This window comes from Thunnus maccoyii, chromosome 8 (assembly GCF_910596095.1).
Source record: "Thunnus maccoyii chromosome 8, fThuMac1.1, whole genome shotgun sequence".
NCBI classification, from domain to species: Eukaryota; Metazoa; Chordata; class Actinopteri; order Scombriformes; family Scombridae; genus Thunnus; species Thunnus maccoyii.
In genome coordinates, this window is record NC_056540.1 from 8,007,032 (window position 1) to 8,020,664 (window position 13,633).

A 13,633-nucleotide genomic window follows, 5' to 3' on the forward strand; every position below is an offset into this window, starting at 1 on the left:
GGCTCCTGGCTGTGAATTTAAGCAACTGTCCAATCAACACAGAGATAAATATCACGCATCAATCAGTAATTTAAGATGCAGCTCCATGGTAACACCCAGATGAAACAGCCGGTTTTCAAATGCCAGAAAGACTTCGACCATAATACATTTTCCTGTTCGTCTCTGTTGCTGTCGCAGTGTTTTGGCGTGAGAATTGTTTGGGCAGTGTGAGAGTGTGAGACTGAAGGTGAAAGCGTGCATCAAACGCTAGAAGTGTGAGAGTTGGCAACCCTATGATTCCTTTTTTAAAACCCTTTAAAAAGTGCCGTAAAAAGGGACTTTTATGACGCTCTCGTTGGAAACTTTAAAAATTAAGCCTAAGAAGGAGTTTTCAACCAACTCATGGAGCTAACGTTAGCTTAAAGAGCTAGCTAGCTACAGCTGGTAAAATTTGCTAGCAACAGTTGTCATTTCACGCTATAAATCGATGGTCTTCAGCTAGAAATGAGAAATCTGCTTTTGTCTACCTCTGTCTGAAATCAGGACCCATTGTTTCAAAAAATTACTAAGAATTTCGAGTGAATCTGTCACGGGTATTGTTGGAAACTGCATATGTACCGTGCGAGGATGGAAAGCTTGACAGGCGGGGAATGGGGCTTCACAAATGGTCAATTATGATTGTGGTGTGGATGAGTCTGTTTCACTTTTTCATTGCTTATAACTCTCTGTTCCTGCTTCACATGTAATGTAATGGTGCTTTAAATAGGATTGAAGTCAAGTCTCTCTGTCTCTTCTTTGTTTTCTCAGGTCAGCCTACCAAACGACTCCAGCTGTGTTGAAGAGATTCTGCGGGTATGTTGCTTGGGTAATGGGTACACACACACACACACACGTTGCACTGATTATCAGCTGTTTTCTGTTTGCTCACAAAGACCTTTGAGACAGTCTGATTTTAGGAAGGAAAGACAGGGGAGAGAGAAAAAGAGATGCAGAGGGAATGAAAGGCAGAGGGAGAGAAAGAGGGAGATCTGTTGGCTTGGTCAATGATTAAACAAGTTTTTGTTTTTGTAGAATGACATCATGCAGAAATCTTTTCCACAATGTTCTCCTCTCCTCTGCCCTCCTTTCATCTCTCTCTTTCTATCTCACTCTTTTCCTATCTGCATGTCATCAAAATTACATCAAGCAACACATTTTTTCCACAATTCCCCCTCTTTTTCCTTTCTTGTCTTTTTGTTTTGTTACTGTGTTTCTTCACAGTGATGTCAAAAAGAAATGTTTTCCCACTAATCTTCTCGCCAGTCAGAAGATTTGCCGCTATAAAGACGAGGACCTTCTCCGAGTGCTTTATGTCAAGTTATCTCTCTCCTTCCTCACTCTCTGTCTTCTTCGCTGTATTTGTCTCTATCTCCTCTTTCTCCTTTGTTGTATCACTCACAGTGCTATCTCTCTCTTTCTCTGTCTGTCTTCCTCTCTTCATCCCTCTGTGCCCTCTGTCATTCCCCTCTCTCTCTCTCCCTTTCACAAATCAATATGCTGGCCAACAGGCTGTGTGACAGATAGTGTGCTGTGAGCTGCATGAAAAGCCTTTGTCAATAATATTGGTGCGCTATTGAATTCAGTCTGTGGTTTTTAGCCGTGTCAAGTGGAAAGATCAGGGCGTTCAAAATGTGAGGTGAGGTGAATCGGAGCGGAGGCCTGTGGCTCATTTTTCCCTTTCTGTGACGGCACAGCTACAAGTTGGTTGTCACAGAAACATTGTTGTTTTGGATGTTTTCACAATTATAGGTAACAGTGTGTATCAGAGATATTGTGTACAGAGGGAGAGCTGCTCAAACTGACTTCAAAGCTTCAAAAGACTAGTCTAATTTTCTTACAGTGTTTGGACCACCCTCTGATGTGATAAAAGAAGCCATCTCTCTGACTCCCATATATACATTTATATTTTAGCCTATGGGATGTATAGCATTATCCAAATCTACAAAAATATATTCATAAATACAAAGATGAAATCAGTGAAACACCTTCCCCTTTTGCCTCCCTGTAGTCTATTATTTTCTACATTTTGACAGGTCAGGAGACAAAAAACAATTCTTTGTTCAAAGGGTCAGCTCACCAGCTCAAAGACATAATGTCTGACTTACCTCTAGTGGTATCTAATCATGAAGGCAGTTTCGTTTTTTATGTTTATTAGCCGGGTGTTAGGCTGAGTCAGGCACTGCCAAGGTGGCCAGAGCCACCCACTTTGAGCTTCAAAACCGCTCTTCAGAAACCAATGGGTGATGTCACGGCAGTACGTCCATATTTTTTACAGTCTGTGGTTGTAGCCCACTCGCTCGCTGTGAATTCTCCGGAGAATCCACTGCTGTATTGATACATGGGCTCAATCGGACATTACACAGACTTTGGGCACTGGCAGGCTAAAGTCTGGTTAATGTCTGGTCCAACTGCTTCGGACATTTGCGTTCACACATACAGCTCCTATGGGTAATGTCCGGAAAATTTCAGGGTTGTATTGCATGTGTAAAAGGGGCTTTTGAGACTTCTGCCTGCAGCCTGATACAGTAAAGGTGAATGGTTTTCACACAACACCAGAGACAGCACTGAAGTGTCCCAGTTACTCTGGGTGATCACAGGCCTTGTTGTAGACAATTTACATCGAGGTCTGTGGATTATTCTGAGTAACCAGGACAATATTTCTGGAAAGATACAATGCTTTTAAATTTTTAAATGTCATTTTTCAATGCTGTGAGCATCACAAATTAAGTTCCATTTACATCAATTTTACTGGGGTGGCAAACAGAAATGTAAGAGACAGTTTTCTCAAAGCCTGGAGGCACGACAACCAAAACTATCTACATAGATAGTAGAGGTAAATCAGAAAATAATAATTTTTGTTTCTCTCTTGGTTTTGGTTTTTTGTCGTTTGGGTTAAGCAAACCTTTAAATGTTTAAGGTTTACTCGTGGTCATTGTATTATTGCTGTTATGGCTACCTACTGTTTCATTAACTTTGCACGGTGATTTTGAAAAACAAACTGTTAATGTAACTATATTTGAGCTTTAAGTATTTTAACACACCCTCCAGCCAATCAGAAATTAGTATTTATAACTACTGTAAGGTGTAAAAGTCTTTACTCCATAGCCTTTAGACTTCTCTTAGAAAATGTCTTAGACTATGTCATGTCTTTGCAAATCTCATGATTACATTTTATTTAATGATTTTGTGAGATTTTCTCTTACTGATGGCAATCCTTGTTAATAATGCCTAAAAACAGCAGCACCAAGAAAAAGCTAAATATATAATGACCTTAGATATGTTAGATCTACAGATCCATTTTTTCCCACATTACCCCCGATGTCCACAGGATGCACCACATTCCAGTTGTGCCGTGGCTCAGTCACAATTCCATCAGAGTTTTGCCTCTCATCCAAAAGGCTTCCTCAGTTTGGTGGGGAGTCCCTAGCATTTAACCTCCATAGGGTCATTAACACCTTTGGAGTCACTGATGTCACATGTGGGTTTTTAGTCCACCTGGCTGTCATGTGAGAGCCATTAGAGTCACATGCGTCCAGGTGTGAATGGCAGTGAGACTTTCTAGGAAGGCTTTCAGGACCACATTGTAAGGGCCAGGTTATACTTATATGACATGTTATCCAACCTCGTCTGAAACCAAATGTGTTTATAATTGTTCCAAATGCCCACATTCAAAGGTGAAGTTAAAAGCGACCATCATAGAGAGGGAAGACGCGATACATGCAAGGGATAATGCTGCACATTTTCAGACTGTCTCTCCTGGAAGGTATTCAGAGTGTTGCAACTAAAGAAATAGTTGTGTCAAGAAAGAAAAAAGAGAGCTTGAGAGAAGTTCAGACCCTGGCTCCTTTCCCACCTCTGCACGCCTGACCAATCATGGCATGAAAAGTGAGTGTGAATGTCAAATTGTCGGTTACAGAAAGTTCCAGAAATTGTCAGACACAGCCTTCCCAATCAGACATTGGAAACGTGTGGGAGTTTCTGAAGCTATTTGACCATCCATCTGGGCCTTCATCAAAACAGCAACCAGATCTGTTTACGCCACCACAATGACAGGCGGAAATGAAAAGAACAAATGCAACAACACTGTCATTCCATACATGGCTGGAGTGTCTGAGAAACTCAGGAGGATCTTTAACAAACACAGCATTTGTGTTTTTCAAGCTCAGCAACACACAGTCTGCCCAAAAGACCACAGACCCCAAACATAAGCAAAGCAATGTAGTGGACCAGAGCAAACAAACTATTTGGTTTGAAAACATCCTGAAGGAAGAGAGAAGGAGGCTGCCTATGTCAAACTGGAACGACCATCACTTAACAGAGGAGGTGGTGTATAACACCTCTTATCAGCCACTTACAATGTGGTCCTGACATCCCTTACAAGGCAGTTTAACACATATTCACACCTGGACTCATGTGACTCTTAACAACTCTCACATCCAGGTGGACTAACAGCCAAGATGTCACCTAAAAGACTCCCAAGGTGTAAATGATCCCTAAATGTCTGGGACTCCACTTGAGTCAATGAGAACTGAAGAAACCATTTGGATGAGCGGAGCAACGTGAAGAATTCAATAATTTAAGGCCCTGTTTACACCTGGCATTAAAATACGTCTTGGGTGATCCGATCACAAGTGGACAGCGGCTCTAAGTATAGGTGTGAACGCACCCAAGACGCATTGAGGACACATTGAGCTCTGATCGCTCAGACCATATCGGGGGCTGGTCTGGGCTGCATGTGGCCACATTCTTTTAGCAATGTGAACGCAATGTGTCCTCAGCCACACTGAAGAACCACCTACTCAACCCTCCGTCCAAAGCTGTGTTCAACTTGTTTGATAGCAGGATAAAGAAATGCATGTGATTTAAAAAAAACAAATCCACGTCTTTCGTTTTTTCCTGTTCCCCTAACCCTTTTTTGTCTTCAAATGGGCAATTTGAATAGAAATTAAACCAAAACCAGAAAATAACTTGTTTTTCGCTTGTCCGTTTAAAAAATATATTTAAATGTTTAATTCTGTGTCCCTTGGATAGTTTCCTCTGTCCTGTGAAGTTGATAACCACAGTTTTTAGTTTCGCTGTGCTGCTGGACATGATGAGCTCAGGATTTATCAGGAGGACGGCTGCTTTACTCCAAACAGCATGAACCTGGACCGTGTGTGTAACAGCTGATCTATTGGATGTGTGTAAGAACACAGAACATTAATTAACATCAGATCCTGACCTATCCTGTCTGTATGTGGGGAGATTTAAATAATCAATGGAGTTACGCTGCTGTGCCTCAAGCGTAAAAGCGCACAGCATCTTTCAATGGGGAGACACAGCTGCAGGGAGATCACTGCTTATAACTCTTTATTTGTTATATATATTTGATTTTTGTGAAGGGGCACACATATTTGTTTATCCTGTTATCAAACAAGTTGAACACAGCTTTGGACAGAGCGGAGCCCCAGTCTTCCCGCCGGTTAAATGGTTAAAAACAATTTGGTCTTCGCAAACGGAAATGATGTACATGTTTATTTACATATAGAGCGGGGAGACACATGTTAATGCCAGGTGTAAACAGGACCTAAACCAAGTCCAGCTGCACTTAAGTTAGCACTTCTGAATACATTTTTATACAAACAAGTAAATTTCCCCCCTCAGAGATGTAAGCTGCTCCTACAAAAATAGACCCAATGCTTAAAGATAGTAGTAACACACATATATATTTAAATATATACACAGATACACACAGTCCATCAGGAGTGCCGTCTGTCAAAACACAGGAACTCTTCTAAGAGGGATGTGATGATGTCAAAGAAGTGTTGCCTAGCAACGCACCGTATGTCGTCAGGGCAAGTACTTTACCATTGCAGAGAGGGAAAACACACACACGTAGACTAGAGTCATACTCAGGAGTCTTCTACAATGTTGAGCTACACAGCTCATATACACACTCACCCACACACCAAAACATGAGTCATCTGATGACTATGAGTCATCCACTCCAGAGGGGGTGAAGAGACGCATGATGGGAAATTGTGATGTGAGTGACCTTTCCAGCCCTTTGACCTGGTGACCTGCTATGTGGCAGTTGTGTAAGGGAGAAAGTATGTGTGTGTGTGTAATTTATTAAATGACGCACTAATGACTAATATTCAGGGTTGGGACAGGTACTTTAAAAATGTATTCTGATACAGTTACTAATTATGTTAAAAACATAATCCAAGTATCACAATATTAAAGTAACAGAACTTGATTACTTTCTGTTACTTTTAGATTACCTCAATACCAAATATGCAGATAAAGTCAAGAGAAAAGAAAGAAATATCAGTAAGATGACTTTTAAGTGTATTCTGTAAGACAACAGAACAATGTAACCTTAGAAAAGAAAATGGGGAAACCAAGATTTTTAGCATCAAAAATGTTTCCTCTGTGTATTTTCAAGAAAAACTTGCTTTTCATTTAGCCAATTCAGGCAGTAGCCTATAGACCTACAATGAAAGTGCACAACACATGATGTGCATTACGGAGAACATTCTCAGGGAAAGCATTGGCCCACTGGCTGTGTGAAGCTGTCACACAGGCATACTGTATGTCACAGCGGGGGAAGACCCCCTGCCGGGTATTCGTGTCCACTCTACAAGAGCTTTGTCCTCCTCCACAGCTCTTCTCAGAGGAATGGCAGTGGCAGACATATGTGCATCAGCATCATGGGCTTCACCGTGTCCCTTTATTTGGTTCTATCTATGTGATACATCTGAGTTGAACTCATTTAGTATTAAACATGCATGGCAACCAGTGACACACTGTCAGCTCTGGGCACGTTACACGCACACAGTCATCTCGGTGGAGAGCCGTTATGTGCGCTACAAGCTGTCATATACTCAAGCTCTCTTTTAACTTATTTGTACAAATCTTTGGGACTGCCACAATGCATAATGACTGTCCCTGCCTACTCTCCCAACATAAGTTCACTGTGTACGAAGTGTGTGTACGTGTGCCCGCTGTGTGCACCTGCACGCACCATGTGGTATCATACTCTACTCACACCATTGTGAATTAGTGCTTACGTTTGGGACTTTTACAGTGCATTTTCACTAAATGTATCCGTAATCTCTCTTTTTTTTCTGTAACTTTAACGGAATACAGTTACCTTTTTCGGTATCCTAATTATGTAACGTCCTTCCATGTATTCCGTTACTCCCTGAGCCTGCTAATATTGCTGTTTGTTGGAATTTTGTTGTAGGTAAATAAGATATCAGAATTTTAATAACAATGACAAAGAATTTGACTTGACTATAGTGAAGACAGTGACCAAGGGTGTGTGTGTGTGTGGGTCTGTCATAGGCTACCTTTGGGGACAAATTTCAGACTAAAGACCTGTTAATTGGGGACAGCTTGTCCAATTGGGGATAAAAGCTGTGTCCCCATTTGGGAAAAAGCTGATTTTTGGGTCAGTGGTTATGGTTAGGGTTAGGGTTATGGTTAGGGTTAGGGCAAGTCTCCAGGAAATGAATGCAAGTCTATGTAATGTCTCCAAAAGTGACCTAGGACAATGTGTGTGTGTGTGTGTGTGTGTGTTTGCGTGTGACAGAAAAAACTGAGTATGTGTTTGTATGAGCAATTAGCTGGTGGCCTCACTTTGCTTTGTGAGCAGATTTTTCAGAATGTGCAGTACAAACAGCCAATACCTCATAGATTATATAGCTGTGGAACACACACACAAACACCACATGTTTATCTTGTTAACTAATTGAAGCTCCTACATATTGAGACTGGAATTCAACTGAGAAGACTGTGTGATTAGAATAATTGAAACGGGATGTTGCTGCTGTACCGCCGCTTAGCTCTAATGCAACCAACTGGAGTCAGCTTTTATTATGGTAATTCAACAACTCTGCACTTAGTTCACGCTTAGTTCACTGATCCCTGGTGTGCCACCAACTCCCAGTGCACCTCTCAGTGTATACTATAAGTTATTTTAAAGTCCAGTCTGATGGGGACGGTTCAGCACAACCTTGATTGAATGCTGACTCCAGTCCTCTGCATCAAAGTTGTTGTATAAGCAATCTCTTTTCTCAAATTTGCTCAACTTAAGTCATCATTGTTATTCACTAGGTAGTTTCAACATGAGGACAAACTTACACAGATTGTGAGCTATACACTTTTTTAGCTTGGGCTCATGCCAAAACTGTGACGTGAATATGAATGTATTATTAATTATTTGTATTAATGTCATATGTGTGTGTGTATTTAGGAGATGACCCATTCCTGGCCTCCTCCTCTCACAGCCATACACACTCCTGGAAAGGCTGATCAGACCAAGTTCCCCATCCCAAACAAGGTTAGTATGGCTACTTTTTCTCACCTTTACTTCACCAAAGTAACAGCTGAGAATCCAGTCACATTAAGGCTCAATGGAGCAAATGTATTTTTGATTACACGTCTGGTAAAGTACATGCTGTCTTAAATGTTGTCATCATGTTCTCTAGTAGTGATCTATCCTTTTCATCTATTTGTGCAAGAGTCAGTGAGTGGTAGAAAAAGATGTGACACAGTTCAGAAACCGTCACTTAAACTCCTACACTTATTGGTAGTGACTGCTTTCTGTCACTGGAAATCTTGAGTCTGCTAATTAGATCTGATTCATAAATTCACTGCAGCTGTGATAGAATCAGATTACTGCTGCTTTATTCTGCTCAGTGGCGCAAGTGACAGCAAATGAAATTACAATTTTAATTAAGTATTGCATGTTTAATTCACTCCACTAATGATTGTCCAGAGCTGTGTGGAGGTGGACATCCTGTTGAAGAAAGACACTTTTTGTCAGCAGCTGTACTCATCATTTGTACCATCATTTGTACCATCATTTGTACCATCATTGGGAACCAAGACTAACAACCTTTAACTTTAGTACCCAAAACTAAATGATTGGGTACCACTTTCTATCTAGGCACATTTTATAAATGCTTTAAAGTTTTAAATAATGACTTTATTAATGATTAATAATGAATTTACTAATTCCTTATAGATCAGTTATAAGACATTATTAAGAAAAAACTTTTGGGTGCTAAGTTGTGAAAAATCTCCTCTTTTCCATCAGGACACTTTTTGTGTAGATTTTTGTCTTTTTGGTTCTTTAGGTACTATAGACTGCTCCATAATCCATTTATTAATAACTTATTAACATTTAACTATTTAAATTGTATTGTAAAAACTACACATTGCATAGTAAGGAACACATTTCTCTTATTATTAATGACTTATTAACATGAATAACTGCAGATCTGATGGTTTATTACAAATGTATACACTTGTTAATGACTATACTATTAATGATTCAACAGCCAGAGGGATTTCTCATAACCTGGCAATGCAAACATTGTTCTAATGAATGGTTTAAGTGATCTATAAAGCAAATGCAAGTAAAGCCAGTGAAAATGATTTACTGATCATTAATAAAGCATTAGTTACAACTTAAAAAACCTTTTATAAGGCAGACCAGAAAGTGGCACAGTGAAATTCATCCATCCTTCACAAAATATGCTAGGCTGTTGATGAACTAGCTGGTGAGCTAACAGCAAACACGCTAACCAACGTGAACATGCTAGCGCTAGTTAGTCATGCTCTCCAGGCATCTTTCTATTTTCTTTGTAGTGTATCATTTACTCCTCTCTGGCATTTTGTTCATTCATTTGTGGCATTTTATACCTCATTTCATTCAATAATAAGTTTTATTAATGAGAGAAAAAAAACTCCCCAAGCTAACAAGTTTGCTAACTGACAGTTAGCTAACAGGACCATATGTTCACAGTATATTCAAAAAAGGTAGCTGTACCATTGACTCCTGTGGAATAATTGTCATTACTCTTTTGTGGAGCTGACAGAGGAGGGTTAAATAAAGGTGACTGGTGTAACACAGCTAATAAACTATGGTGGCTTCCTCCAGTTTGAACTCCGGTGTTCTCTCAAAGATCAGTACTGTCAAGATGGATTGCTATTGGTCAACAGCAAATACGCGCGCCAAAGTTTACCAAAATTAAAGCAAAACATTTGCTTAGATTTATTTATACAAATCCACTGATAGCTGTGATTGGATTGGAACAAATTGTTTTTGAGGCAATATTTCACCATTGTAAATGCTCGTGTGACTAGGCCCACACAAAGTTGTACCAATGTTTGTTTGCCTCCTCTGTATCATTACAAAAAAACATTATCAACCTACTTCGAGTTCATGAAAGCGTGTGTTTCCATTTTCTGTATTAAACACTTGGTATGCTTCCTGAGAAAAGACCCATGGCATGCAACAAATGATTTCCCAGCAAACAGAAGAGTAAGTGGGTATTAATCATGAACATGAACAACCATGGCTAAACACTCAAAGAAAGAATGTCACTTACAGAAAGTCAAACTTCATCAAGATAAATTCATGGCAATGACATTGTATTACCAGCCTCTCGGTTTGATGGACACGTGATCTCTGAAAAGTGAAGTTCATCGGCATGATACAGTAAGCAACTGTAATAAAAGCAGGGACTCAAGAACTGCCGGTTTAGTAGAGAGATGGTGGAAAAGTTTCATCTGCTCCGACAAAAAATGCTTTATGACACCTTGTAATGTGAGAATGTGTGTCACATAAATGTTATATTCAACATTTATCTTAGAAATTGTAGTAATATTCTGATTGAAACAGCAGGTGGTATTTTTTACGCTGCGGAGTACTTTCATAAATCAACTTTAATATGCAAAACACCTTATTGGTGGTGTGTCAAATGAAAAAGTAATGTAAACACACAGGCAGTGAATCTGACCCACTAGTTAATGAATTAGGAAAGAGTGCTGCGGTGCTTTCAGCCCCCAGCTTCACACTAATCCTGCCAGTGAGTTTTAAGAATGAGGTGGAGCGTCTACGCGGGGAGATGAGAAGATCTGAATTCTGTGTAATGGCATCGTTGTACTGCTGTGAAATCAATAATGACATCTGTTGGTTTATTCATTCAACACATCTCGCTCTCGCTTTCTCTCTCCCTCTCTCTCTCTCTCTAGGAGCCACAGCATGTGACCTCAGGCTACAACACCCAGAGTAAGTTTCCCAGCATCAACACTCACATGCAAGCTCTCGGGTAATTAACACTGGTGAGGCCAGAAAGGCAGTACCACCCACAAGAAAGCAGCTGATGTTCAAATGAATTTCAAATGAATTTCAAATGAACAAATAGTCAGAAAACCTCTGCTTTTATCTTTGTGTTCATCTGAGCAAGTAATCACACAAACATGATTTTACACACGCAGCTGTTGGTCCGATTGATTGTGGACTCCATGTTTTTGATTATCAAAAACAACAAGAATTTGTGGACAATTGCACATTTAGATCATGTATTACCAAGCTCACACTGAAGACGTGAGTGGAGTACAGACCGTTTATCAGAAGCTGTCGATATGGATAAAGTCTTCCATCATAGTACATGTGATTTTACACAACAATATCAATATATTTATCATGACATAGTAGATTTTCTGAAAATTCAATGAGAAACAGTTAGCGTTAAGTCCAAACAACAGATTGGAACAAACTTTACAACATGCTGTCTCGTTAGTTACATCTACCTACTTGGTACAAAAAAAACACATGTTCTACAACTGGCGAAATACTAATGAATGCTCAAAAAGGCTTGGAATGGTTTGTGTGCAGTCTATTCGATACAAATGGCCGCATCAGTATCAGTATCAGTATCGGAACAAAATTAACCTGCAGTCAGTAGTTTAATAACATGTCCTTTTCCTTTTCCTTTCTTTTTTTTCAATACCAAATGGACCCATGCACACACCTGTGTTGATCAAATTAAGCCTTTGGCGCAGTCTGATTACATCATTTAACAAAATATGGTTTTTACAGTTGGTATTGCACTTACATAAAGTTTGGAGATTTGTGAAAAATGGTCAAATGTAGCAGAGGCCTATATATCAAGAATGTTACCCCCTGTTCACACAAGCTTAAACAAGCAGGCAGGTTTAGCATTGAATATGTAATTTACATAGTCATCTCCAACTGGGCAGTTTTTTGGGGGGGGGTTTTGTCTCACGTTGCCACTGTACCAGCACACAGCAAAGTAGTCACTTTACTGAGCTGTGTTTCAATGCATTGTTTTACTGATTCAATTTTGGACTAAGTACTTTTATGTAGTTGAGTTGGAGTAGAGAACCATGTGCTTCCATTACCTCAGTGAATCAAAATGAGCGTGATTGATTGTCTTCAGAGTGACACTCTGGTGTGCCAGAGGACATCTCCATAAAGTTGAACTTTTCTCAATTTTCCAGATTGCACCGCTGGGCGACGTTTCACTCTTGAGTCATCTAGTGTTTGAATCCATAACTTCTAACTGTTAGACCCTCCTTGGTTGGTAAAAAGCCACTCAGCCCAGATTTATAACATACGCTTTCTGTTATAAATCCAAATAACCACAGATGACATCATCAGGGTCATTTTCTCAGACATGACAAAGCTCGTTCAGAGCCACTGAAGACATAATACGACTGTTTTCACAGGTTGAGTATTTCTCCCCATTGACAGTAAACTGATCTTCATGTGTAAAGTTCATGAAGTGCCGCTTTAAATACCTGGCAAATTAAGATAATTCACTACACAGATGCAAAAATGCTTATTTGCAGTATGTACAGGATTACACACACTCACTATATCTAAAGGTTGATAAATTTCTATCCTCTCATGGTATATGTCATCATATCTCCCTATATATAGAGCATTCAGTACATATTTGTGACTACCAGTGTTACTGTCAGATCATCAAAACCTCCTCTGAAGATGTTGCTCTACTGTTGATCATCATCTTGTAGTGTTGTGAAATGTTTGTGATGTATATAAAGCTCAAATATTTCCCCGCTGGCAGGTTTTTCTCTCTGGCTTTAAAAGAAGAACCAGAATAATATAACAGACTGAAAAGTGTTCTGTTCTGAAGTGGAGGGAAAAAATATTTGAATATCTGTATATTTGTCTTGGAAACAAAATCGTCACCTCATGTTATAGTCAGGCAGTACATTTCACTTTGAATTTTATTGTAAACTGAAATTTGCTTTGTGTTTTTATCCAAAATCCTGATACCAAAGCAAAGCAAGCACACACACACTAATTTAATAGCACTAGAGAGGAGTGACATGTTTTCGAGTGTGACGATAGTAATAAGCATCTACAGTGATATGAGTCTGGCTCCTTGTCAAACACTAATCAACACACATACACACTCATTCAAAACAGTCATGTTTAAATGTCCTCTGTTGTGTTGCAGAGCGATGTACTGTGTCAGCTAACAAGCCTGCTGCTAAACCACCAACTGCACCGCAGAAGTCGTGAGTATCTCTGTCTCTCTGACACACACACACACACACACACACACATACACACACACACATATACACACACACACACACAAACAGAGAATCTCTGACCGGCTGCTGCTGCTGCGTTAGCCTCAAGGTAAAATTAAGCTTGACTCTTGGATGAAATTCACTGCTGGTAGGAGGAAAAAAGATTGTGTGGATCAGAGCGGGAAAGTGCAGCTACATTAATTTAACGTGAGCCAGGAGCGTATTGCAACATCTCTGGCTGCAGCCCACT

The 13,633-nt window shown here is 39.8% G+C and overlaps 1 protein-coding gene across 1 annotated transcript in view; it reads left to right on the forward strand.

The window, feature by feature from the left end:
* Positions 1–13,633, forward strand: part of aff2 (AF4/FMR2 family, member 2) — a 164,472-nt gene that overhangs the window by 93,600 nt on the left and 57,239 nt on the right. Inside the window, exons 5-8 of the mRNA XM_042418617.1 lie at positions 787–831; positions 8,258–8,344; positions 11,047–11,083; positions 13,305–13,365. Coding sequence (XP_042274551.1) covers positions 787–831; positions 8,258–8,344; positions 11,047–11,083; positions 13,305–13,365 — 230 coding nt within the window. The remainder of the gene's footprint in view (positions 1–786; positions 832–8,257; positions 8,345–11,046; positions 11,084–13,304; positions 13,366–13,633) is intronic.